The sequence below is a fragment of the Balaenoptera borealis genome, assembly GCF_965194805.1.
Source record: "Balaenoptera borealis genome assembly, chromosome: 3".
NCBI lineage: Eukaryota > Metazoa > Chordata > Mammalia > Artiodactyla > Balaenopteridae > Balaenoptera > Balaenoptera borealis.
The window spans coordinates 21,986,223-22,011,203 of NC_138866.1; the positions used below are offsets into that span (position 1 = coordinate 21,986,223).

Below are 24,981 nucleotides of genomic sequence, written 5' to 3' on the forward strand. Positions count from 1 at the left end.
AATTTCCAAAAAAAAGTACTATGTTTTTATGCTATATTTTAAAGTATATTCAAAGAACAGTTCAAAACCCTTTGAATTTACAGTGTATCATGACTCAGTGTTAGACAAATTAATTTCATATTTTTAAGAACATTTTATTTCATGCTGACATTATGGAGAGATATGTTGCAAGACCTTAGTAAAGAGGTAGATTTGCAAATACATTGGAGAGAGAGACAGAGACCCATTGATCGACATTGGAGCAAATAAAAGCATCATGTGGAATTCGTCAGTAGACATGAGTCATTGTAGAATCTGACATTTTATCTTTCAGTTGAAATCTTCAAAAGCTAGTTGTTTATGTCCGCCCAGTTTTTGCAATTTTGTCAATTTTGGGTAGTCCCTAAGAGGTATCACTTTATTTAAGATTTCTTCACTGTCTTCATTTTCATCATCAGTGGTGACAGGTGACTTTCATTTAGAGGCCATATTTTTCAAGGAACAAACATTTATCCCATCTCAAAAGTCATAATCTATATACAGCAATGATTAGAGAACAAAAAAGGTGAATTGAAATTCGTTTACTAGGTTCACTTGCTAACTCGTACTCGAGCTAATGAAATCATTCTACATGCCAGTTTTGTGTTGCTATAGCAAAAAGAGTCAAAGCTATAAATGTTAAATCTGAATATCAACTACAGTCTGCATAACTTATCTGCTTCTGTAGGAGGAAGGCAGGAAATTTAGTAATAAGAATAAAAGACCTTACTGTTACCTTTATTACTACTACCACTAGTAAATATTATTGAACACTTATTTCATGTCAGGTAGAATTAGGTTTAATTCTTACAACAGTTCTAATGAAGTGGTAATTATTATTTTCCCCATTTTTTTGGTTGTGGAAACAGGGGCACAGAGGGATGGAGTAATTCAGCTTGTTGGAGATCAAAGGAGGGATGTGGTGGAGTCAGAATTCAAATCTAGGCAGTAAAGCCCCAGAGTGTCTGCTCTGTACCACTTATAGTACACTGTGGTTCAAGATCATTTTCACATATAGCTGATATGAATAAAGCATTTAAATTCCTGAATTTTAAACTATATTATTGAGCTGTGTTATTAATCTTTTAAACTGGCAAGGGTTAGTTAATTTAATACTTAGGTATTTATTTCTGACAAGTTGATAAACTCAACAGAATGGCATTAAAATTCTAATACAGTATGTTCTTGGAATGGCTTTATTATGTAGCTTTTCCACATTTGAAGGAAGGGTATAAATTAAGCATTAGGAACATGAGTTTCAGGAAGTAGTTGTCCTGTAGGAAGATACAGGGGAAGTTGCAGGGATGGTTTAGTTGACTAGTTTAAATGGTCATTTGGACATGCAGCGGTGGACTGGGAATCTTCTGATCCATGGGCTGGTACCATCTGGTCATAGTTTGTGTGACCTAGGGGCATGTGTAAGGCAGAGAAATTTTATTAAAGCCAAAATAAGAGTCAGTTTTCTTTTGAATCCTGGTGGCTTAACTTTGTGGATGAGGAAGATTTAGGATCCAATTCTGATTTACTTAGACCACAATTCTTAATTCATGTTTATAAAAATTCTGGGTAGGAAGTTGTTAGGTTTAACTTCCTACATGATTCAGAAAGGTTGATATTCTCATTTACTTACTAATTTTTAATTTTTTTCTTGACATTTATTACAAAAGGTACAATAAATAAGAGTACACTTATTATTTATAATAAGTGTACTTATTATTATGAGTAAACTTTTAGAAAGCAAACTTTTAGAAAGGATTATATAAAGTTAACTGAGAACTCACCTACTTTGGATGCCATATGAAAAATTGATTAGAGGAGGGCGAACTAGAAGACTGTCGCATTAGCATGAGAGATGATGGCTTGACCAGGATTATGGCAAGGGAGAGATGAACAGGGATGTTTCAAGTTTTTTTTGAGATCACAGAGCTAGGATGTGGCAATGGATTGGATATGAGGGGTAAGAGAGCATAAACCAAGGATGACTCTCAGATTTCTGACTTGAGTAACTGAATAGATGGTAAATCCACTTCCTGAAATATGGAAGACTGGTGGGGGTAGGTGAGGCATAGAAATTAAGAGTTTGGCCTTGGATATGTTAGGTTTCAGATGCCAGTGAGACATCCAAGTGGGAATGTAAAATATGCAGCCAGGTATTTACTCTGGAACTCAAAGGAGAAGTCTCCATTAGAGAGATAAATTTAAGTGTGGTAAGCATGTAGAAGTGGTATTTGGAACTATGGAAATGGATCATATCTAGAGAGAAACTGTAGGGAGAACATCAAGGACAGGGCTGAGTGCCCAGGAGTTCCAATATTTAGAAGTCATATAAAAAGAGGAGCTGGCTTGAGAAGAAAGAGCTAGTGAGGTATGGGAAATCCAGCAGCACATGGAACCGCAAAAGCCAAGAAAGAAGTACAAGTAAAGACTTTCTCAGAGGTCTAAAGACTTAGAAAGTCTACCGTTTAAGATAACTTCTTTCTGAGGAAATTACTAAGGACATATGAGTAAAATAAAATGGCAACCAAGAAAAAGGAAGATATAGATTATAAGAAATAGTAAAACTAACCCGAGACTTCAGTGAAAGTAATTTCCAGCATGATAGCCATATAGCAGGCCAGAAAGTAATCACTGAATTCGAGCAGGAAGTATGTGTCCTTTGAGAAGAATGTAGTCAAGAAGAATGGAGTAGATTCTTAGTAGATGATTCAGTAATAAGTGGGAGAAAAATATCAATGATGTGATAATAAGGCCTGTGTAAGGCCAAAAGGTAACGGAAAACTCTAGAAAGAAAAAAGCACAGGAAAGTTAGTGATCCAACTAGGAAGCTGACTAAAATGTGAGCATGATAGAATGTAAGCAAAAAGCATTAATTCTCTATGATGGAGTAATTCATAATGGGTATAAATGTATTAAGTTACACAGGTAACCAATAGAAGAACTGAAAATAGTAATAAATTTATCTGAAATTGGAGAGGAGTGTGAGTTAAATATTTCAAAACAGTTGAAAATATCTAGAGTTGAAAATGATGGAGGTAGCCAGCAAAAGAATTGAGAACGTATTAGTTGAGCATGGTTGCCAGCGGGGGTTGGAACCAGATAAGTGTGAGAGAGAAAGAGCTTTGCTTTTCTTTATACGTTTTCCTGTACGATTTGATTATTTATCATGTGTGTTATTAATTTGCTGGGAAAAAGGTAATGGGAGATAAATGAGTGAGGACAGAGTTTGTACAGCACACTCAGATGTAATTTGATTACGAATTCCTGGAGAGGATGTGAGATCAAGAGTTTTATCCTCCTTACCTCTTTCATTCTTCTTAACTTAAAATGGGAGATATTGCAGCGAGTTTGTTTATTGAAAGTTATCTAGTATAGCATTGTTTCTCAAAGTGTAGTCCCCAGATTGGCATTATCAGCATCACCTAGGAATTTTTTTTTTTAATTAATTAATTAATTAATTAATTTTTGGCTGTGTTGGGTCTTCGTTTCTGTGCGAGGGCTTTCTCTAGTTGCAGCAAGCGGGGGCCACTCTTCATCGCGGTGCGCGGGCCTCTCACTATCGTGGCCTCTCTTGTTGTGGAGCACAGGCTCCAGAAGCGCAGGCTCAGTAGTTGTGGCTCACGGGCCTAGTTGCTCCGCGGCATGTGGGATCTTCCCAGACCAGGGCTCGAACCCGTGTCCCCTGCATTGGCAGGCGGATTCTCAACCACTGCGCCACCAGGGAAGCCCCCTCACCTAGGAATTTGTAGGGATGTACGTTCTTGGGCTCCATTGCATATCTACTGATACTGTGTTTGTAACAAGTCCTCCAGGTGTTTCATAGGTTTGCTAACGTCTAAGAACCACTGCAGCAGAGTATTATGTAATAACATATTATGATGTTGTAAATTTCACGAATTATGTATATTTTCTCAAATAGCCAACTTAAAAATACTCTTTTTGTTATGTGCCTAGGTCCGATGCTGAAACAAAAAGGGCTTTGGAAGAACTGACTGAAAAACTTAATGAAACCCAAAAACAAGAAGTGGTGAGAACTCTTTACTTATAGAAAGTTTTATTTCATACACAGGTGGTAGAGTGATTGAGCTGGTCATAATCACAGTGAAGTTTACTAGATTTTAACTTTTTGGGTAGTATATGCCATTTTGTCTAAAAATATGTTCTTGCACCTCTTATAAGATATTCATTAATTTTAGGTATTTAAGTTTGAAATATTTATAGTGGTAGTATATTAGAGATAGAATTAATTTTTAGAGTTATGAATATTTGAAAGAGATTTTAAATTGTATTGACTCAGTGATATTGTGGTTTTTATTAAATGATATTTGAGAAATACAGAATTTTTTGGTAGTGACTCTGTAGCACTCCCCATTAAGTATTTTCAGGTCATCTCACAGAAGCGTGTAATCAGCATTGCTGCAAAGAGCTCCTCGCTCTCTGTTTTTTGTTTGACATGGTGTTGATTGAAAAAAACCCCTAATTCTCGAGTTTTATTATCTCAAACTCAGATTGTTGACACTCATTATTAAGTGATTTCTTTTTATCAAATCACTATTCTTGATGGAATTAAAATAAAAAATGAAGTACATACATTGTCCATTTCTTTGCATCATCAGGTTTTTTTTTTCTTTTTTTAGGAGAAAAATATCATTAGAAATTGTCACTAAACTTGCAAACTTAACCACTTCAGGAGCAATGTGTATTCATTCATTTACCACAAAAACGTTGTTTTTGTAAGACAAGGGATAGTAGCAGAATTTTCTTAACTTGTTTTATTAAAATTGAGAGTTTCCTAATAAAAGCAGATAATTTTTCTACAGTTGTAATTTTTCTCCAGTTGTAATTTTTCTCCAGATGTTACTGTGTTTACAGTTTCTTACATAGATGTGCTGAATTTATTTTGGAGTTTGAATTTATTGGCCGCATATGCTAAGAGATGTGTATGCTCTATTTTCAATGAAATCAACTTATTTTCTCTTATTTTTAATTTAAAAAGTTTGGAGGTACAATGTATTTATAGAAAAGTACATGTATTATTATATAGCTTGATGAATTATTACAAGGTGAGAACACCCATGAAACCACTACCCAGATCTAGAAATAGAACATTGCCAGTGCACAAGAAGCCTCCTTATTCCCCCTCCCAATCACTAATTTCTCCTTTTCTGACCACTATTTTGACTTTTAAACCTATAGATTAATTTTGCCTGTTTTGAACTTTTTATATAAATGGAACCATGTAGGGCATTTTTTTTGTGTCTGACTTCTTTTGCTGATCATGATTGTGATATTTCTGGGTGATGTGTCATGTACTTGCAGTTTGTTCATTTTTTATTGCTCCTTAGTATTGCATCGTATGGATATACTGCAATATATTTTAACATTTTATGATAGGTATTTGAATTATTTCAAATTGTGGGCTATTACGCATAATCTACTGTTACCAATCTTATTGTTTTAGTGCACGTGTTTGCATTTCTGTTGGTATGTAACATGGAGTGCAATTGTTAGGTGCCTTCCAATTTAGTAGATACTGATAAACAGGTGTCCAAAGTGGCTTCACTAATTTACACTCTTACTAGCAGCATATGAGAAATTGTGTTGCTTTTCAAAGACTTGGTATTATTAGTCTTTCATTAGTAGCCATTATGTTAGGTGCTTACAGTATCTCAGCATGGTTTTATTGGCATTTTCATGATTACTAATGATGATGAGCATCTTTTCATATGTTTGTCAGCTATTGGCTATTTTCTTTTTTGAAATGCCAGTTTGCTTCTTTTGCCCACTTTTTTACTGGCTTGATTGTCTTTTTGTTATTGATTTGTGGGAGGTTTTTATATATTTAGTATACAAGCACTTTGTCAGTTATCTGTATTGCAAATATTGTCTCCTGTTCTACAGCTGCTGCTTCTTATTTTTAAAACTCTCTTAATGGAACCTTTTGCTAAAATTTAATTTAGTTCATTTTCCATCTTTTCTTTTGTGGTTAGTGCTTTTTTGACCTATTTGAGAAATTGTTCCCTATCTTAAGATCATCAAAATATTCCCTTATATAATCTTCTAGAAGGATAGTGTTTTACCTTTCACATTAAGATCTAGTATGTACTTGGAATTGATATTTGTTTCTGGTGTGAAGTAGAGGTCATACATTTTATATGGATATCCAATTGATTCAGTTTCATTTACCACCCTTTCTCCACTACTTTACAGTCCTGTCTTGGTCATAAATCAGATGTTCATATGTGCGGGCATCTGTTACTGGACTCTTCGTTCAGTCATCTAGTTAATACATCTATCCCAGTGCTCATATCACACTGTCTTGATTACTGTTGCTTTCTGATAAGTTGTAATATGGTAGAGTAAGTCCTTTTACTTTGTTTTTCAAGCTTGTCTTGTTTGTTTTTTACTCTTTGCATTTCTGTATACATTTTAGAATCAATATGAAATTGTTTAAAAACCTGCTGGGATCTTGATTGGATTACATTGTTTCTGTAGGTCAACTTGGAGAGAATACAAATATTTACATATTGAGTTTTCCAATTACGAACATAGGAAATCCCTCCAATAATTTTTTATAGTTTTTTATCCAGAGGTCTTATATTTAATACATTGTTTATAAGATTTATGCCTTGGAGTTGATATTTTTATGCTGTATTATAGAGTATCATTTAACATTTAAAAAATATAATTATCCTTGTTTTTCATTTGGAGGATCTACCCTATTACATTTAATGTAAATATTGATTTAGTTTGTATAAATCTACCATCTTAACTATTTGCTTTCTATTGGTTCCACCTCTGTTGTTTTAAAAATTTTTTCTTCTGTCCTTTGGATTTATTAGTTTTCATTTTTCATATTTATTATCTTGCTAATTATACCTTATTTTGTTATTCTTTTTATGGCTAATGTAGGGATTAGAACATGCATCCTTGATTTATTAAATCTAGTATAAAGTAGCACTTTAAGCTCTTCCTAGCAAGTGCAAGGATCTAAGAAACTAACTCCATTAACCTCATTCTCCACTTTTCTGTTACTATCATGTATTTTAATTCTATGTTTAATCGAGCCACACAAGACATCACTATTATTATTTTATATAGTAATTGTTCATTTAGATTTACGCTTATATTTATTCTTCTTTGTTTTACATTTCTTTGTATGTTCTTTATTCTTTGTACATCTCTGAGATTCCACATATGCCTTAGGAACATACTGTAAAATTTCCTTTAGAGTGAATCTGCATATACCTGATAGAATTCCATTTAGAATTTTATTTAGAGTGGGTCTTTTGGTGACAGATCCTCTCTATGTTCATTTTTATAATTTTTAAAATTTGTTTCTCCATTCTTCATTTGGAATGTTTTCTTCTGAACTTTCATTTAGTTCCTTTCTTCAGCTGAATCAAATCTATTAAAACCACCCACTGATTTTTATTTTCAGTTATTACATATTTCGTTTCTAGAATTTTTATTTCTTTTCTTTTTACTTTGTAGTTCTAATCCTCAATCTGTGTATCTGTGTCTCATAACTCCATCATCTGGATCTTCTGTAGGTCTGTTTCTATTATCTCTTATTTTCCTGGGATTTTGATCACATTGTTTTTGCCTTCTGTTTACTTTTGATTGTCTAGTTATTTTTGATGACAGAAACTATTTCATTCTCTTCAAAGTAAACTTGCATAGATAATTTGATAATTATTATGTATGAAAGGACATGTTTCCTTTTGGTTACAGATTAGATTAGGGGCCATAGCACTCATGAATTACCTTATCATTTATTGTTGAGATATTTCAATGTTAAACTTTAGGGCCAGGTTTCAACTATTTCTGATTCATCCTTACTGCTAGTGTATAGTCCTTCAGGATTCCAGCCCACAGGCTGGGATGTGGGGATGGAGAAGTTTAACCAGGGAACCCCTTCCTGGGAAGGGCTCTCAACTTGTTTTTCCTCTTTAACCCTATGCATCTGTTGGAAAACTATTCAGCTTCTCAGTGTCTCTGCTGCCTTTTCTGAAATGGGCTGATATTTGAGAGAGAAAGGATAGACTGACCTCTTTGGATTTCTTTATTCTCTTGCATCTTGGTCTCATATGTCTTTATCTCTTTAGCTTTCCAGTGCCTTAAAACAGATATTTAAAGTATTATTTCTTGCTATTTAAGTTATTTTCAGTGGAAGGATTGGTCTGAATTATCTAGTCTGTCATTTTTAGAAGTGAAACTCCCTGAATCTTTTTATATCTATCAGATTCCATTACTATGTTTGTGATTCTTAATGCACTTGTATGAGGCTTCTATTACTTGCTACATAGGTATACAACTCGTGAGCATGCTTATATCGAGGGCTTTGATCCAAACTCAGATATCTTCAGTGTTCTGCTGAGATTCTTATAGATCTGACTAAGCCGTGGACATATCCAGTGGTCATGCTGGTTTTTGACATTGTTAGATAGGTGGGATAGTTTGAGTTTGGGGAGTTTGAAATGCTAATTTGCATAATGCACATTACATTTTTTAAGTTTCACCTTTTGCCATTTTTACAAGAGAACCTGAGCTACTTCATTTATATTTCTTTCATATAGTAAGTAAAATTAGCAAGTACTGTCTATATAGTCTAGTGTGTTAATGTGGGTCTAAAATATAACCACTGAGTTCAATCTTAGCAGCTGAATTCAAAGAAAGCCTGAGTTCTCTCATCATTACTGTGCATCAAGAATTATCCCACATCAGATAAAAGCTATGATTGCACAGCTATTCCATAGATGTAACACCTCACTAGTGCTCAGTTCTTTGGTGTAATTGGTTTATACAACTTGCTTGTTTACTCAACTGTCCAGTGGGCCCAGCTCATCAGGGCACATCTTTTTATATTGTCAAAACCTGGAAGATCATACACACCTAACTGTGCACTTGGTTGAATTGTTCAGCTGCTAGTTCCTCACATCAAGCTGTGATGTTACACCTTGTTTTGTGCTTTCTGTAATTTGCTTTCAAAGTAGGGTTGTCTCATAACTGTACAGAGAGCATCTCAAACCTCACATGGGTGTATGTAGTTCTGATTAAGAAACAATTGCCTAATGCAAAACTTAAAAATAATATTGTGGAATTTTAGAAGGTCTTCTGAAGGCCACATGATGTTTACTATCAATCTGTTCAAGGGTTAATATAGATTTGGTGACTCACTTATTCCAACTGAAGTCAACATTTACATTTTATAACTGTTTGACATATTGTGTTGTATTTGTGAATTCATGATAGCATGTTGTCAGGGAAGATGCAGTTTTGTTGTTTGAGCATTAAACTTCTCAGAGGCTGCAGCTGTGTTCCCCCCTCCAGGTTTAAGTTTAAAATAAAATTACCAAAGTGATGCACGTTCACTGTGGAAAACTTTTAAATATTGTACAAATATATAAAGAAAAATGAATGACTGCTCCTATCTCCCACCAATTTCACTTTCTTTTGGTAACTCCTGTTAATCATATTTATTGTGCATTATTCTGAGATTGCAATTGTTTATCATGCATTTTCTCAGTAACTAAAATACATCTTGAAAGTTTATAGAACACATTTTTCTTTGAGGGGCAAAAAGTATTCCTATCAAACACGCCAAGATTTAATTTGTTAATCCTTTGGGAATCATAATTTTGTTTGTTTTTTTTTTCAAACTGCCCATTGGAAGGGAGATATTATTTATAGCATGATGCTATGGAAAATATTTTCTGTTAACACTTAATCGTGATAATAAACAATATTTTGTGCGCCTCATACCACAGGGGAAGTTTTAGTCTATTAGTTGTCTAAGCTTTACCCGCTTGAGTGTGATATGAGTGCATATTAAGTTTGATTATTTATGGAAGAAAAAGACAATTTTATTTTGATTTCTGTAGGAGGGTCATTATTTAAATTAAAAATGTAAACGTGGATCCAGCTACTTCTGGAAGAGTTGATCATTAATCGACTCTAAAAACTTTCTCAACATTATGTTTAGTCAGATAGCTATTGCATAGATTACAACAGCAGGATATGTAACAAATACTTACTGGAATGGATTTTAAACCAGCAGATATTACTAAAGATCTGAGGAATCAACATATTGAAAAGCCAGAATACAATCCTATAAACAGAATGCTTTTGCTTTTGTTTCACCTCCTTTCATTAAATGCTAACTTTAAAGGTATTCTAATTTTTATTCTGTTATTTTGCTATTTTAATTTATTTATTTAATTTATTTATTTAATTTATTTATTTAATAAATTTATTTATTTATTTTTGGCTGTGTTGGGTCTCCGTTGCTGCATGCGGGCTCTCTCCGGTTGCGGTGGGCAGGGGCCACTCTTCACCGCGGTGTGCGGGCCTCTCATTGCGGTGGCCTCTCTCGTTGCGGAGCACAGGCTCTAGGCATGCGACTTCAGTAGTTGCCGCACGTGGGCTCAGTAGTTGTGGCTTGTGGGCTGCAGAGCTCAGGCCCGGGAGCTGTAGCGCATGGGCTTAGTTGCTCTGCAGCATGTGGTATCTTTCCGGGCCAGGGCTCGAACCTGTGTTCCCTGCATTGGGAGACGGATTCTCAACCACTGCGCCCCCAGGGAAGTCCCTATATTGCTATTTTTATAAGTAAATTTAGAGATTCAGGACTTTTTGATATCTTAGTAGTAAATTTGATTGATTGGTATGTACTCTGATAAAAATGCATTTTTTAATATTGGGTGATGTTGTTAATATTTTTCCCTTAGGTCTTACAAATAGAAAGTAAATGTGAGGAGGCAATAATAAATGCAGTCCTTAAAATAATTTTTATTATTGGGAATTATCTTATCATTCAAAAGTTACAAGTATATGCTGTGTCCTTAGGTACAAAGTCCATGCCATTCTGTTTAGAACTGTTTTTACTTGCTCTTGCTTTGGTCTTCCCTGTCTCAGGAAAGGGCACCACAATCCATCCAGTGGTCACCTAGGATTCACTCCACATCTTTTTCTACATACCACGCTTCCAATCCATTATCAAATCTTGTCCTTTTTATTTCTGAAATCTTGCTGAATTCCATCTGTATCTGTCTAATACTTCTGTTCAGTCACTTTTATTGAGTTCACTGCAGTAGACTGCATTGAACTTGGTCTCTTACCTCCTACAATTGCCCATATCTGTGCTGACAGTTACCAAGTGATTTTTATTTTTTATTTTATTTTATTATTTTTCATTTTATTTTTTATGTTTTGGCCACGCCACACAGCCTGTGGGATTTTAGTTCCCTGACCAGGGATTGAACCTGGGCCCTCAGCAGTGAGAGTGCAGAGTCCTAACCACTGGACTGCCAGGGAATTCCCCCATGTGATTTTTAAAAATTGTCATCATAGTGAATTACTCCCATGCTTTTTAAAATCCTATCTGAGCTTTTTCTTTTTCAAATTCCTTAGCATAGCTTATACTGCCTGCATTATCTGGCTTTTTCTATGTTCCTTGAATTTGCCAAACTCATTCCTACCTTATGGTCTTTGCACTGGCTTCACTTTTATTCCCCCAATTTTTTGCACGGCTAGCTCCCTTTTGTCATTCAAGGCTCCTGTTGAATGTCACTACCCTGAGAGAGGCCTCTCCTGCTCTCCCTTTTTTGTTATTTAATTGTTAGCAGTTAGCCTAATAAACACACTGTTCTGTATATTGCCTTTTTCACTTAATATATTTTTGAGATTTGAGATTGTTCCATATTAGCCTCTCATGAGCTTCCTAATTCCTTTCTTTTAATATTTAAAGCATTCTATTGAATGAATGTCCCAAAATTTATTTAACCAGTCTTATATTGATGGACATTTCTGTGGTTTAAATCTTTTCTTTTATACACAGTACTGCAATTATTGATTTTGTACATGTACCATTTTTCACATGGGAAAGTAAATTGGTAGAATAAATTTCTAGAAGTGGATTTACAAGATTAAAGTCTATGTGCATTTGTAATTTGTTACATACTGCTCAATTTTATAATTAGTATTTTAAATGTCTTCTTTTAATACTTTCATCTGAGAATTAGCATTTATCTTACTCTTTTCCAAAAAAGGATGAAAGGTGGCTTACCTTAAAATTACAATGTGTGTGTTGAAGTTATGTTAGTTCTCATCGGCCCATTGTATTGAGTTTCTTCTTCCCTTTAGTATCAGATCTGCATCTTCCTCCCCTTATCAGCCCTCTCCACACCCCTGGCAGTTTTGTCTAGGCATGTGATTGCTCAGGTAGAGATGACATGTCTCAGTTTTCCTGTGTGGCTAAGTCGTGACCATGTGACTAAGTGTGAGTAAAAGTGGTACATGCAACTTCTGGGGTGTCTCCTTGAAAACAAAGCCACTTGTCTGGGACTTTCTTTCTCTTAATGTGGGTTGAAATGAGGATGTAGCACCAACCCAGCTTAAACCAGGCAGGTGAGGATAACTCCCTAGGGGCAGTGGAACAAGAGATGGAAGGAACCCGGACCTCTGAACGACCTTAGGGAGCAGAGTGGCCTGCCAGCTTGTCCTGCTTTCTTCTGGGCTGTAAGATGAGAGAGCACACATGTAATACCAATCTTATTTGAGCTGATGTATGTTTGATCTTTTTGAGAGAGCCTGGACTGTACCCTAACTGATACAGAATGTAATGTAGACATAGATGAGAAAGAGTAGATAGAGAGAAAACTGGAGTTATAGAAATGAGTGTTTTAGGTCCTTGGCTGTTGCTGACTTAGTTGGAGTTGGGTGAATCAGTGTATTAGCAGTAGAAAAAGGAAAGTATTTTGAGCATATTGATCTGTCTGGATGATTGGGTCGTTAAAGATACTTTGGTGGCCTTATAGGCCACCAGATTATAATTCTACCACTGTTGAAATTCATAAAATACTTTGTGTTTATTCATTTTCAATCATGCTAGTTTGTGTATCTGTTTTATTTTTTCTCAATACGGACTAGCTATAGTGCCTATTCATTTTATTACTTATAGTTTTCTTCAGGCTTGACTAAAACAGAGCAGGATATGACTATTTTCCCATGTTCCGATGGTTGTGTGAGGCAGTAGTTGTATTTGCTTAGCATTTTGCCTTCCACTAAGTGCTTCTCTTTGTCAGTTAAGATCAGTTTCAGCCATAAATAACTGAAAACCCCAAATAATAGTGATTGGGAAGAAAAGACTACGTTATTTCTCTCTTGTGGGAAAGTCTTAAGTAGGGAGTTCAGGGTTCCACGTGGTGTGTACTGATCTACAGTATGTAATAGATTCTGGCTCTTCCTGTCATGCTCTTCTTGTTTTTCCTGCTGTTATGGTCTCAAATTTATGGTCGAGGATGGCAGCATCTGTGTGCTAGGCAGCAAGACAGAGGAAGGAATGGGTATGAGAGCAAAAGGCGCCTATGCGCTATCCTTTATGGATAATTTCTTGAAGTTGTCACAACACTTATGCATGTATCCCATTTACCAAAATTTAAGTCACATGGCCAGCTAGCAGCTGGAGAGGCCAGAAAATGTATTGATTATATATATATATATATTTTTTTTGTATTGATTATATTTTGCAGGCACCTGTCTAGTTAAAATTCCTTTACCATGGAAGAAATGGGGGGTTGTAATAGTTTGAAATGGAGAACAAAATTCTATGAAATGGATAGAAATTTTATGGATGGAGTGGAGAATATATATATTTTTTTCTTCATCAGACTCTTTATTTCTTGGGTGAGGATTTATTTGAAAACCAATTTAAAATTGCATTAGTCATCTATGGCTGCATAACAAATCTCCCCAAACCCAGTGGCTTAAAACTTTTATTATTTCACAGTTTCTGTGGGTTAGGAATGCAGGCATGGCTTAGCTGGGTTGTGTGGCTCTGGGTCTCTCACAGGCTGCAGTCATCTCAAGCCTTGACTAGAATGGATCTGCTTCCTCGCTCATTCAGTTCCTTGTAGGTTAATGGACTGAAGCATCAAGCATCATGACCTGTTGGTCAGAGGCCTCTTTTGTTTCTTTGACACGTGGTTTCTCCACAGAGCATCTCACAACATGGCAGCTTGCTTCATTAGAGCAAGCAAGTGAGAAGGCAAGAGAGAACATGCTAGCAGGATTGAAAGTTAGAATTTTTATAACCGAATCATGGAAGTAACCTCTCATCACTGAGATGTTAATATTTAAAAATAAATATTAATTGTTATCCCATTATCAACAGGGAATTATTTTAATCAATTACAGAGAACTATGCCTTTGCTAAAAATGAGGACGTAGATTTGTTGTCATGGAAAGCTGTCTGTGATCTGTGGGGGGAAAAATATATATATATAAACTGAAAAAAATCTGTAAAATACTATGTATAACACCCAATTTTTGTTTAAAAATTTAAATGAAATGGATATGTGTTTGACTAGTCATACACATATGCATAGAAAAATTTCTGGAAGTATACAACAAAGTACTTAGCATTATTTTTTTCGTGCTAGGTGGTATTAGCAGATTAAAAAAATTTTTTATTCTATAATATTTGTTTGTTTATTTTTAATTGTTGTGAAATACATATAACCTAAAATTTACCATCTTATCCATTTTTAAGCGTTCAGTTTAGTAGTGTTATGTACCTTCACGTGGTTGTGCAACCAAATACAGAACTCTTTTCATCTTACAAAACTGAAACTACACCCATTAAACAACTACCTATTCCCCCTTCCCACAGCCCCTGGCAACTACCATTCTATTTTCTGTTTCTATGGATATGACTATTCTACATACCTGATATAAGTGGAATGATACAGTATTTGTCTTTTTGTGATTGGCTTATCTCACTTAGCATAAGGCCTTCAAGATTCATTCATGTTGTAGCACGTGTAAGGATGTCTTCCTTTTTAAGGCTGGATAATATTCCATTGTTATGTATAAACCACATTTGGTTTATCCATTTATCTGCCAGTGGACACTTGAGTTGCTTCCGCATTTTGGCTATTGTGGATGCTGCTGCTTTGAACACGGGTGTGCGCATATATCTCTTTGAGACCCTGATTTCAGTTCTTTTAGGCATATGCCTAGAAGTGGAATTGCTGGATCATATGATACCTTTGTTTTTATTTTTTAAGGAACTACCGCACTCTTCTCCATAGCGGCCGCCCACTTTTACAAACCACCGCCAGTGCGCCAGGGTTTCAGTTCCCCTGCAGCCTCCCCAGCACTTGTTTTCTGTTTTTTGTTAATAGCCATCTAACGTGGTGGTGGTTCCCTGTTATTTTTTTTTGATAAGTGTTGCTATTAATTACTTTTTTTTTTAAATTTTTTTAAAAATTTTTATCTATTTATTTATTTATTTATTTATGGCTGTGTTGGGTCTTCATTTCTGTGCGAGGGCTTTCTCCAGTTGTGGCAAGCGGGGGCCACTCTTCATCGCGGTGCGCGGGCCTCTCACTGTCGCGGCCTCTCTTGTTGCGGAGCACAGGCTCCAGACACGCAGGCTCAGCAGTTGTGGCTCACGGGCCCAGCTGCTCCGCGGCATGTGGGATCCTCCCAGACCAGGGCTCGAACCCGCGTCCCCTGCATTGGCAGGCAGACTCTCAACCACCGCGCCACCAGGGAAGCCCCTAATTACTTTTTATATTGAGTGAATGATAAAAATATTTCCATTTTGTAAAAATGGAATGAATTAACAACTTTTAATTTTTTAGTATTTATTTATAATATTGTTTTCTATAACAGCAGGTACTGGCTTTATTTCAGACGCAGTAGTAAATTGTTGGGATATTAGGGTTGATTGTTAGGATAAATTAGAAGCTTGATGCTGAAGGGTATTTTGATGTTTTAGTAAAGCACTGTGAATATCATAGTAAACATCTTAATTGTTTTTCAGCACTCGAAGTTGGAAACCCAAGACTTACCAGTCTTAGTAAATGTTAACTGCTAATTTTTTGATGGAATATTTTTGCTCAGCCTTTATTAACTAATTAAACTTATGTTTACCAATGTCTTTTTAAAAAACAACCTGACTTGAGGTGTAATTTACCATAAAATTAATCTGCTTTAAGTGTAAAATTCAGTGATTTTTAGTGAAATACTGGGCTGTGCAGCTATCACCATAATCCAGTTTAGAACATTTCTGTTGCCCCAGTAAGATCCCTTGTGACCAGGACCTTTCTTGACTCTATAGAATTTATGGCAAAAGATTTCTTATAACAGGGCTGTTTTTATTGCTTCTCTTCTATCTACTGTACCTCCTCCCTGAAATATACACAAATAGTCAAATAGTGTATATTTTATTTAGGGGACTGTATAGTGATGCTCATGAAGCGTGTTTGAATTTGCACAACTTTTAGCAAGGAAGATCTCGCATCAGAGAGAAAATTCTTTCATGTTTATTTTAGAGAGTCCCAATTAAACACTTTGCAGTTTGACTTTAGTTTTTGATCTTTTACAGCTGGTTTATTTTTAGCAGATCATAGTAGCCAAGATTGACAAGCCCTTTCAATTATTTGATGCATATAAACATCAAAACCTTCCTAGGCAGGTCACGCTTATAGATAATTAAAATGAAAAAGAACTAAGTAGATAGAACAGTTTATCATTAATAGAGTAATAAATGCAGTTGTAGGCAAAATAGGTATTTTTCTTCTAACTCACCAGAGGGCACTCTTTTCTAGTTTATTACTTTTCACTCTGATCTTTTGACATATTATATTCTACTTTGGAAAATTTAAGTCCTTTATTGGAATCCAGGTTTGGATTAATTGGAGACTAATGACTGTTTACTATTGCAACTTTTAGTCAGTTTTTTTGTGACCTGTTTTATAATAGTGTCATTAAAAAGGATTCTACAAATAAACCAATCTTAAATGCTTTAGGCGATAGTGTACCTGGCGTAAAATATCTCTTCAGTTTTAGTCTTTTTTTGCCTAACAGTTCTGTAATCTCACTTTTCTCTTTATTCATGTTAAGGTTTCAGATCGGGTAGAGCGACGGCTTCAGGAAATAGAAAGAGAGATGCGTACAGAAAGAGAGCTGGTGGAAAGACGGCAGGATCAACTGGGACTTATTTCTTTGCAGCTACAGGAGGTTTGTGAAAAATACCTTCTCGGAATGTAAATCTTGAGTTTTGGTGGTTATTTAGCTATTGTTAAAATGGTTATAGTTCCTTAGTTGTTGCACGTGAAAGTATAGTTCAGTCTGTAGAAGTATAGCATATTGGTTATACGTTCATTGTGTGAAGACAAGCCTACCTGGTTCAAACCCCGAGTCTACGCCTTACTGGCTGTGTGACCTTGGGCAAGTTCCTTCACTTCTCTAGGCCCATTTCCTCTGTGGAAAATGGAAATAATAATAGTATTTACTTGATCACACTGGTGCAGGGGTAACTAAGTTAATGTGGGTAAAGCACTTAACGTAGTGTCTAGCATGTGCTGAATACATGTTAACTGGAAGTATAATTATTTGGATTAATTTTCTTTGGTGTGAACTAGACCAGGGGTAAACAAACTGGCCTATGGGCTGAATCTGTCCCATTGCCGATTTTTGTAAATTAAAGTTTTATTGAAACGCAGCCACTCCCATTCATTTTCAGTTTGTCTGTGGGCGCTTTTGGGACACAACGGCAGAGTTGAGATGTTGTGAAAAAGACCATATGGCCCACAAAGCTTAAAATTAGTATTGACTGGCCCTTTATAGAAAAAGTTTGTGGATCCCTGGCCTAGACTATCATCAAACCAATTCAAAACGCAGGTTACTTACACTTTAGGTAACATTTTTATTTCGAAATTTTAGACTTACGAAGAAGTTGAATAATAAGAACAAAGGATTTCTGTATATCCTTTACGTCGATTCCCCCAGTATTCATGTTTTACCAGACTTGCTTTATTGTTTTATATATGTATCTCCATATATATGTATATCTAAAAATTTTTTTGAGCTAGTTGCTGACATGATGTAAATACTTCTAAATCTAAATAATATGGTGTGTACATTCTCTTCTGTAGTCACAGAAAATTAACATTGGATCAATACTATGATTTAACCTATAGTTTTTTTTTTAATTTTTAATTTTTTAATTTATTTTATATCTTTATTGGAGTATAATTGCTTTACAATGTTGCATTAGTTTCTGCTGTATAACAGGGTGAATCAGCAATATGTATACATATATCTCCATATCCCCTCCCTCTTGAGTCTCCCTCCCACCCTCCCTATCCCACCCCTCTAGGTGGTCACAAAGCACTGAGCTGCTCTCCCTGTGCTATGTGGCTGCTTCCCGTTAGCTATCTGTTTTACATTTGGTAGTGTATATATGTCCATGCCACTCTCTCACTTCATCCCATCTTACCCTTCCCCCTCCCCGTGTCCTCAAGTCCATTCTGTACGTCTGCGTCCTTATTCCTGTCCTGCCCCTAGGTTCATCAGAACCTTTTTTTTTTTTCCTTTTTTTTAGATTCCACATATATGTGTTAGCATACGGTATTTGTTTTTCTCTTTCTGACTTACTTCACTCTGTATGAGAGACTCTAGGTCCATCCACCTCACTACAAATAACTCAATTTTGTTTCTTTTTATGGATCAGTAATATTCCATTGTATATATGTGCCACATCTTTATCCATTCATCTGTCGATAGACACTTAGGTTGCTTTCATGTCTTGGCTATTGTAAATAGTGCTGCAGTAAACATTGTGGTACGTGTCTCTTTTTGAATTATGGTTTTTTCAGGGTATATGCCCAGTAGTGGGATTGCTGGGTCACATGATAGTTCTATTTTAAGTTTTTTAAGGAACCTCCATACTGTTCTCCATAGTGGCTGTATCAATTTACATTCCCACCAACAGTGCAAGAGGGTTTGCTTTCCTCCACACCCTCTCCGGGATTTACTGTTTGTAGATTTTTTGATGATGGCTCTTCTTACTGTTGTGAGGTGATACCTCATTATGGTTTTGATGTGCATTTCTCTAATGATTAGTGATGTTGAGCATCCTTTCATGTGTTTGTTGGCAATCTGTATATCTTCTTTGGAGAAATGTCAGTTTAGGTCTTCTGCCCATTTTTGGATTGGGTTTGTTTTTTTGATCTTGAGCTGCATGAGCTGCTTGTAAATTTTGGAGAATAATCCTTTGTCAGTTGCTTCGTTTGCAAATATTTTCTCCCATTCTGAGGGTTGTCTTTTCGTCTTGTTTATGGTTTCCTTTGCTGTGCAGAAGGTTGTAAGTTTCACTAGGTCCCATTTGTTTATTTATTTATTTTTTTCCATTTGCCTAAGAGGTGGATCAAAAAGGATCTTGCTGTGATTTATGTCATAGAGTGTTCTGCCTATGTTTTCCTGTATGAGTTTTATAATGTCTGGCCTTATATTTAGGTCTTTAATCCATTTTGAGCTTATTTTTGTGTGTGGTATTAGGATGTGTTCTAATTTCATTCTTTTACATATAGCTGCCCAGTTTTCCCAGCACCACTTATTGAAGAGGCTGTCTTTTCTCCATTGTATATTCTTGCCTCCTTTCAAAGATAAGGTGACCATATGTGTGTTGGTTTATCTCTGGGCTTTCTATCCTGTTCCACTGATCTATGTTTCTGTTTTTGTGCCAGTACCATATTGTCTTGATTACTGTAGCTTTGTGGTATAGTCTGAAGCCTGGGAGCCTGATTCCTCCAGCTCCATTTTTCTTTCTCAAGATTGCTTTGGCTATTCGGGGTCTTTTGTGTTTCCATACAAGTTGTGAAATTTTTTGTTGTAGTTCTGTGAAAACTGCCATTGGTAGTTTGATAGGGATTGCATTGAATCTGTAGATTGCTTTGGGTAGTATGGTCATTTTCACAATGTTGATTCTTCCTATCCAAGAACATGGTATATCTCTCCATCTGTTTGTATCATCTTTAATTTCTTTCATCAGTGTCTTAAAGTTTTCTACAAACAGGTCTTTTGTTTCCTTAGGTAGGTTTATTCCTAGGTATTTTATTCTTTTTGTTGCAGTGGTAAATGGAAGTGTTTCCTTAATTTCTCTTTCAGATTTTTCATCATTAGTGTATAGGAATGCAAGAGATTTCTGTGTATTAATTTTGTATCCTGCTACTTTACCAAATGCATTGATTAGCTCTAGTAGTTTTCTGGTGGCATCTTTAGGATTCTCTGTGTATAGTATCATGTCATCTGCAAGCAGGGACAGTTTTACTTCTTCTTTTCCCATTTGGATTCCTTTTATTTCTTTTTTCTTCTCTGACTGCTGTGGCTAATACCTCTAAAACTATGCTGAATAATAGTGGTAAGAGTGGGCAACCATGTCTTGTTCTTGATCTTAAAGGAAATGGTTTCAGTTTTTCACCATTGAGAACGATGTTGGCTGTGGGTTTGTCATATATGACCTTTATTATGTTGAGGTAAGTTCCCTCTATGCCTACTTTCTGGAGAGTTTTTATCATAAATGGGTGTTGAATTTTGTCAAAAGCTTTTTCTGCATCTATTGAGATGATCATATGGTTTTTCTCCTTCGGTTTGTTAATATGGTTTATCACATTGATTGATTTGCGTATATTGAAGAATCCTTGCATTCCTGGGATAAACCCCACTTGATCATGGTGTATGATCCTTTTAATGTGCTGTTGTATTCTATTAGCTAGTATTTTGTTGAGGATTTTTGCATCTATGTTCATCAGTGATATTGGTCTGTAGTTTTCTTTTTTTGTGAGATCTTTGTCTGGTTTTGGTATCAGGGTGATGGTGGCCTCGTAGAATGAGTTTGGGGGTATTCCTCCCTCTGCAATATTTTGGAAGAGTTTGAGAAGGATGGGTGTTAGCTCTTCTCTAAATGTTTGATAGAATTCACCTGTGAAGCCATCTGGTCCTGGGCTTTTGTTTGTTGGAAGAGTTTTAATCACAGTTTCAATTTCAGTGCTTGATTGGTCTGTTTATATTTTCTGTTTCTTCCTGGTTCAGTCTCGGAAGCTTGTGCTTTTCTAAGAACTCGTCCATTTCTTCGAAGTTGTCCATTTTATTGGCATATAGTTGCTTGTAGTAATCTCTCATGATCCTTTGTATTTCTGCAGTGTCAGTTGTTACTTCTCCTTTTTCATTTCTAATTCTGTTGATTTGAGTCTTCTCCCTTTTTTTCTTGATGAGTCTGGCTAATGGTTTATCAATTTTGTTTATCTTCTCAAAAAACCAGCTTTTACTTTTATTGATCTTTGCTATTGTTTCCTTCATTTCTTTTTCATTTATTTCTGATCTGATCTTTATGATTTCTTTCCTTCTGCTAATTTTGGGGTTTTTTTGTTCTCTTTCTAATTGCTTTAGGTGTAAGTTTAGGTTGTTTATTTGAGATTTTTCTTGTTTCTTGTTTGGTGGGTTTTTACCTTGCTCCTTCTTCTGCTATGCGTTTCTTTGTCTTCTCATTTTGCTGAACTTAGTGTGTTTTGTGTCTCCTTTTCTCAGTCTACAGGTTCATAGTTCCCGTTGTTTTTTGGTGTCTGCCCCCAGTGGGTAAGGTTGGTTCAGGGGCTTGTGTAGGCTTCCTGGTGGAGGGGACTGGTGCCTGTGTTCTGTTGGGTGGGGCTCGATCTTGTCTTTCTGGTGGGCAGGGCCACATCCGGTGGTGTGTTTTGGGGTGTCTGTGAACTTGGTATGATTTTAGGCAGCCTCTCTGCTAATGGGTGGAGTTGTGCTCCTATCTTGCTAGTTGTTTGGCATGGGGTGTCCAGCACTGGAGCTTGCTGGCTGTTGAGTAGAGCTGGGTCTTAGCATTGAGATGGAGGTCTCTGGGAGAGCTCTTGCCGATTGATATTACATGGGGTCTGGAGGTCTCTCGTGGTCCAGTGTCCTTAACTTGGCTCTCCCACTTCAGAGGCTCAGGCCTGACAGCAGGCTGGAGCACCAAGACCCTGTCAACGACACGGCTCAGAAGAAGAGGGAGAAAAACAGAAAGAAAAAATTTAAAAAAATTTAAAAAAATAAAATAATTAAAGTAAAATAATTATTAACATAAAAAAATTAAAAAGAAGTAAAGAAAGAAGAGAGCAACCAAACCAATAAACAAATCCACCAATGATATCAAGCGCTAAAAACTATACTGAGACAAACATAAAAATCAGAAACAAGGCAGTCACAGACAGCAAACCCCAAGTCTACAGTTGCTCCCGAAGTCCACTGCCTCACTTTTGGGATGACTCGTTGTCTATTCAGGTATTCCACAGATGCAGGGTACATCAAGTTGACTCTGGGGATTTAATCCACTGCTCCTGAGGCTTCATGGAGAAATTTCCCTTTCTCTTCTTTGTTTGCACAGCTCCTGGGGTTCAGCTTTGGTTTTGGCCTCACCTCTGTGTGTAGGTTGCCTAAGCGTGTCTGTTCCCTGCCCACACAGGAGGGGGTTAAAGTAGCAGCTGATTAGGGGCCTCTGGCTCACTTAGGCCTGGAGGAGGGAGGGGTATGGAATGCAGGGTGAGCCTGTGGCGGCAGAGGCTGGCATGACGTTGCAACAGCCTGGGGCACGCTGTGTGTTCTCCCAGGGAAGTTGTCCCTGGATCACGGGACCCTGGCAGTGGCAGGCTGCACAGGCTCCCAGGAGGGGAGGTGTGGATAGTGACCTGTGCTTGCACACAGGACTTGTGGTGGCTGCAGCAGCAGCGTTAGCGTTTCATGCCCATCTCTGGTGTCTGCACTGATAGCCGTGGCTCGCGCCTGTCTCTGAAGCTCGTTTAGGCGGTGCTTGAATCCCCTTTCCTTGCGCACCCTGAAACAATGGTCTCTTGACTCTTAGACAGTTCCAGACTTTTTCCTGGACTCCCTCCCGGCTAGCTGTGGTGCACTAGCCCCCTTCAGGCTGTGTTTACGCAGCCAACCCCAGTCCTCTTCTTGCGGTCTGACCTCTGAAGCCCGAGCCTCAGCTCCCAGCCCCCGCCCGCCCCGGCGGGTGAACAGACAAGCCTCTCGGGCTGGTGAGTGCTGGTCGGCACCTATCCTCTGTGTGGGAATCTCTCCGCTTTGCCCTCTGCACCCATGTTGCTGCACTCTCCTCTGTGGCTCCGAAGCTTCCCCCCCACCGCCCTCCCCCTGTCTCTGCCAGTGAAGGGGCTTCCTAGTGTGTGGAAACTTTTGCTCCACAGCTCCCTCCCACTGGTGCAGGTCCCGTCCCTATTCTTCTGTCTCTGTTTTTTCTTTTTTCTTTTGCCCTACCCAGGTACGTGGGGAGTTTCTTGCCTTTTGGGAAGTCTGAGGTCTTCTGCCAGTGTTCAGTAGGTGTTCTGTAGGAGTTGTTCCACATGTAGATGTATTTTTGATGTATTTGTGGGGAGGAAGGTGATCTCCACGTCTTACTCCTCCGCCATCTTGAAGCACCCCCCAACCTATAGGTTTTATTCTAATTTTGCCACTTAAAGTTCTTTTCTGGTCCAAGATACAATACAGGATTACATATAGCATTTGACCATCATGTCTCTTTAGTCTCCTTTAATCTGGAACAGATTTTCAGTTTTTCTTTGTCATTCATGACCTTGACAATTTTGCAGAGTACTAGCCAGTTATTTTGTAGAATGTCTTTTGTTTTAGGTTTGTTGATTTTTTTCCTCATGACTAGATTAGGTTATAGGCTTTTGGCAGGAAACCCGGAGAATTGTTGTTGTGTTTTTCCCAGGGTATCATATCAGGAGGCATGTAGTGTTGATTTGTCCCAATACTGGTAAAAACTGATCATTGGTTAAGGTGTTGCTTGCCAGGTTTCTCTACTGTGAAGTTACTATATTATGCCTTTTAAATTATTTGTCTTATGGGGAGGCTCTTTAAAACTTGAAAATTGCTTATTTCTCATCAAATTTTCACCTACAAATTTTAGCAGCTATTGATGATTCTTTTGTGAAACAGTTACTACTATAGGTGATACTAAACAGTGATTTAAAAAATATTCTGTCATTCCTTTCACATTTATTAGTTGGATTCCTACTGTCAGGAAGGGCTTGTCTTTTTCTCCACTCATTCATTCATTCATTCATTCATTATTATTGGTATAGGTTTGTGAATTCTCATTATATTGTTTGTGTTTTATAACTGTCATAGAAAACTTGTGATTCCTTTTAAATGTTTCTTAGATTTATAAAGTGTAAAAAATTAGAAACAACAAGAAAACCAAAAGATTTAAAAACAAAAGGAACGTTTTTTTCTTTTACAAAGTGGTTTTCTCTAAAAGTGATGTTCTACAGATGCACTTATGTGTGCTTGAAGATCATTAACCCTTTTAACTTGACAGATTAAAAATTTTTTTAAGTATTAGAAGACATGCCAGTTGAAAATTAGGAAAAAAAATTGCAAACCTGAAATTATAATGTAAGCTGACAGAAAACAAAAGCAGATCTTTCTAAAATTCCATTTTTCCTCCATTTCACAAAAGGAAGCATACCCTTGTTAGTTGGTAATTACTTTGAAGAGGATACTTTGTTGAATAATTAGATACAGCATGTGGGTAGCCTTTTTTTTAAACCTTGATTTTTATACATTTGTTCTCAAAGCACATTGCATCTGGTGAGCATAAGAATAGTACTGAAATGACAATTGTTCTTTTTTACAAGAGAAAATTAGAGAAATTTTCCATGCTTATATTCTACTGTCTTTGCAGAATGTACAAAATTACAAAGAAAGGGAGAGGAAGATTGCTTCCCACCCCTATTCTTGAGAAACCAGAGCCTGAATATTTGCATTGTAATTGTCAATTTGACTAAAAGCTTGAGCAATGATTTGGAATTCCATCTCTGACAGTACAATAGAGGATCACTATTGATAAGAAATGTTTAATTTCATATTTTATCACATTAATATAAGTGGTGACCTATATGCTTTTAATAGGTGGTTTTGGATTAAACAGTGCAATGGAAACTGGAAAGGATTAATTTAGCCTGATGCGTTTTCCTACTCACAAGTTAAGTGGCTTAGACTGTTCTGGAAGGGTCACGTTTAAGGAGAGAAAATACTTTGCTTTCTTTTTGATGTTAAAAAATACTTATGGGGGCTTCCCTGGTGGCGCAGTGGTTGAGAATC

General features: G+C 36.6%; 1 protein-coding gene across 4 annotated transcripts in view; it reads left to right on the plus strand.

Annotated features, from left to right (window-relative positions):
* The window catches only part of CEP128 (centrosomal protein 128), a 444,997-nt gene that overhangs the window by 49,601 nt on the left and 370,415 nt on the right, over window positions 1-24,981 (plus strand). For all 4 annotated transcript variants that reach the window (XM_082384674.1, XM_082384675.1, XM_082384676.1 and 1 more), the window contains exons 8-9: window positions 3,970-4,042; window positions 16,924-17,040. In XM_082384674.1, coding sequence (XP_082240800.1) covers window positions 3,970-4,042; window positions 16,924-17,040 — 190 coding nt within the window. The remainder of the gene's footprint in view (window positions 1-3,969; window positions 4,043-16,923; window positions 17,041-24,981) is intronic.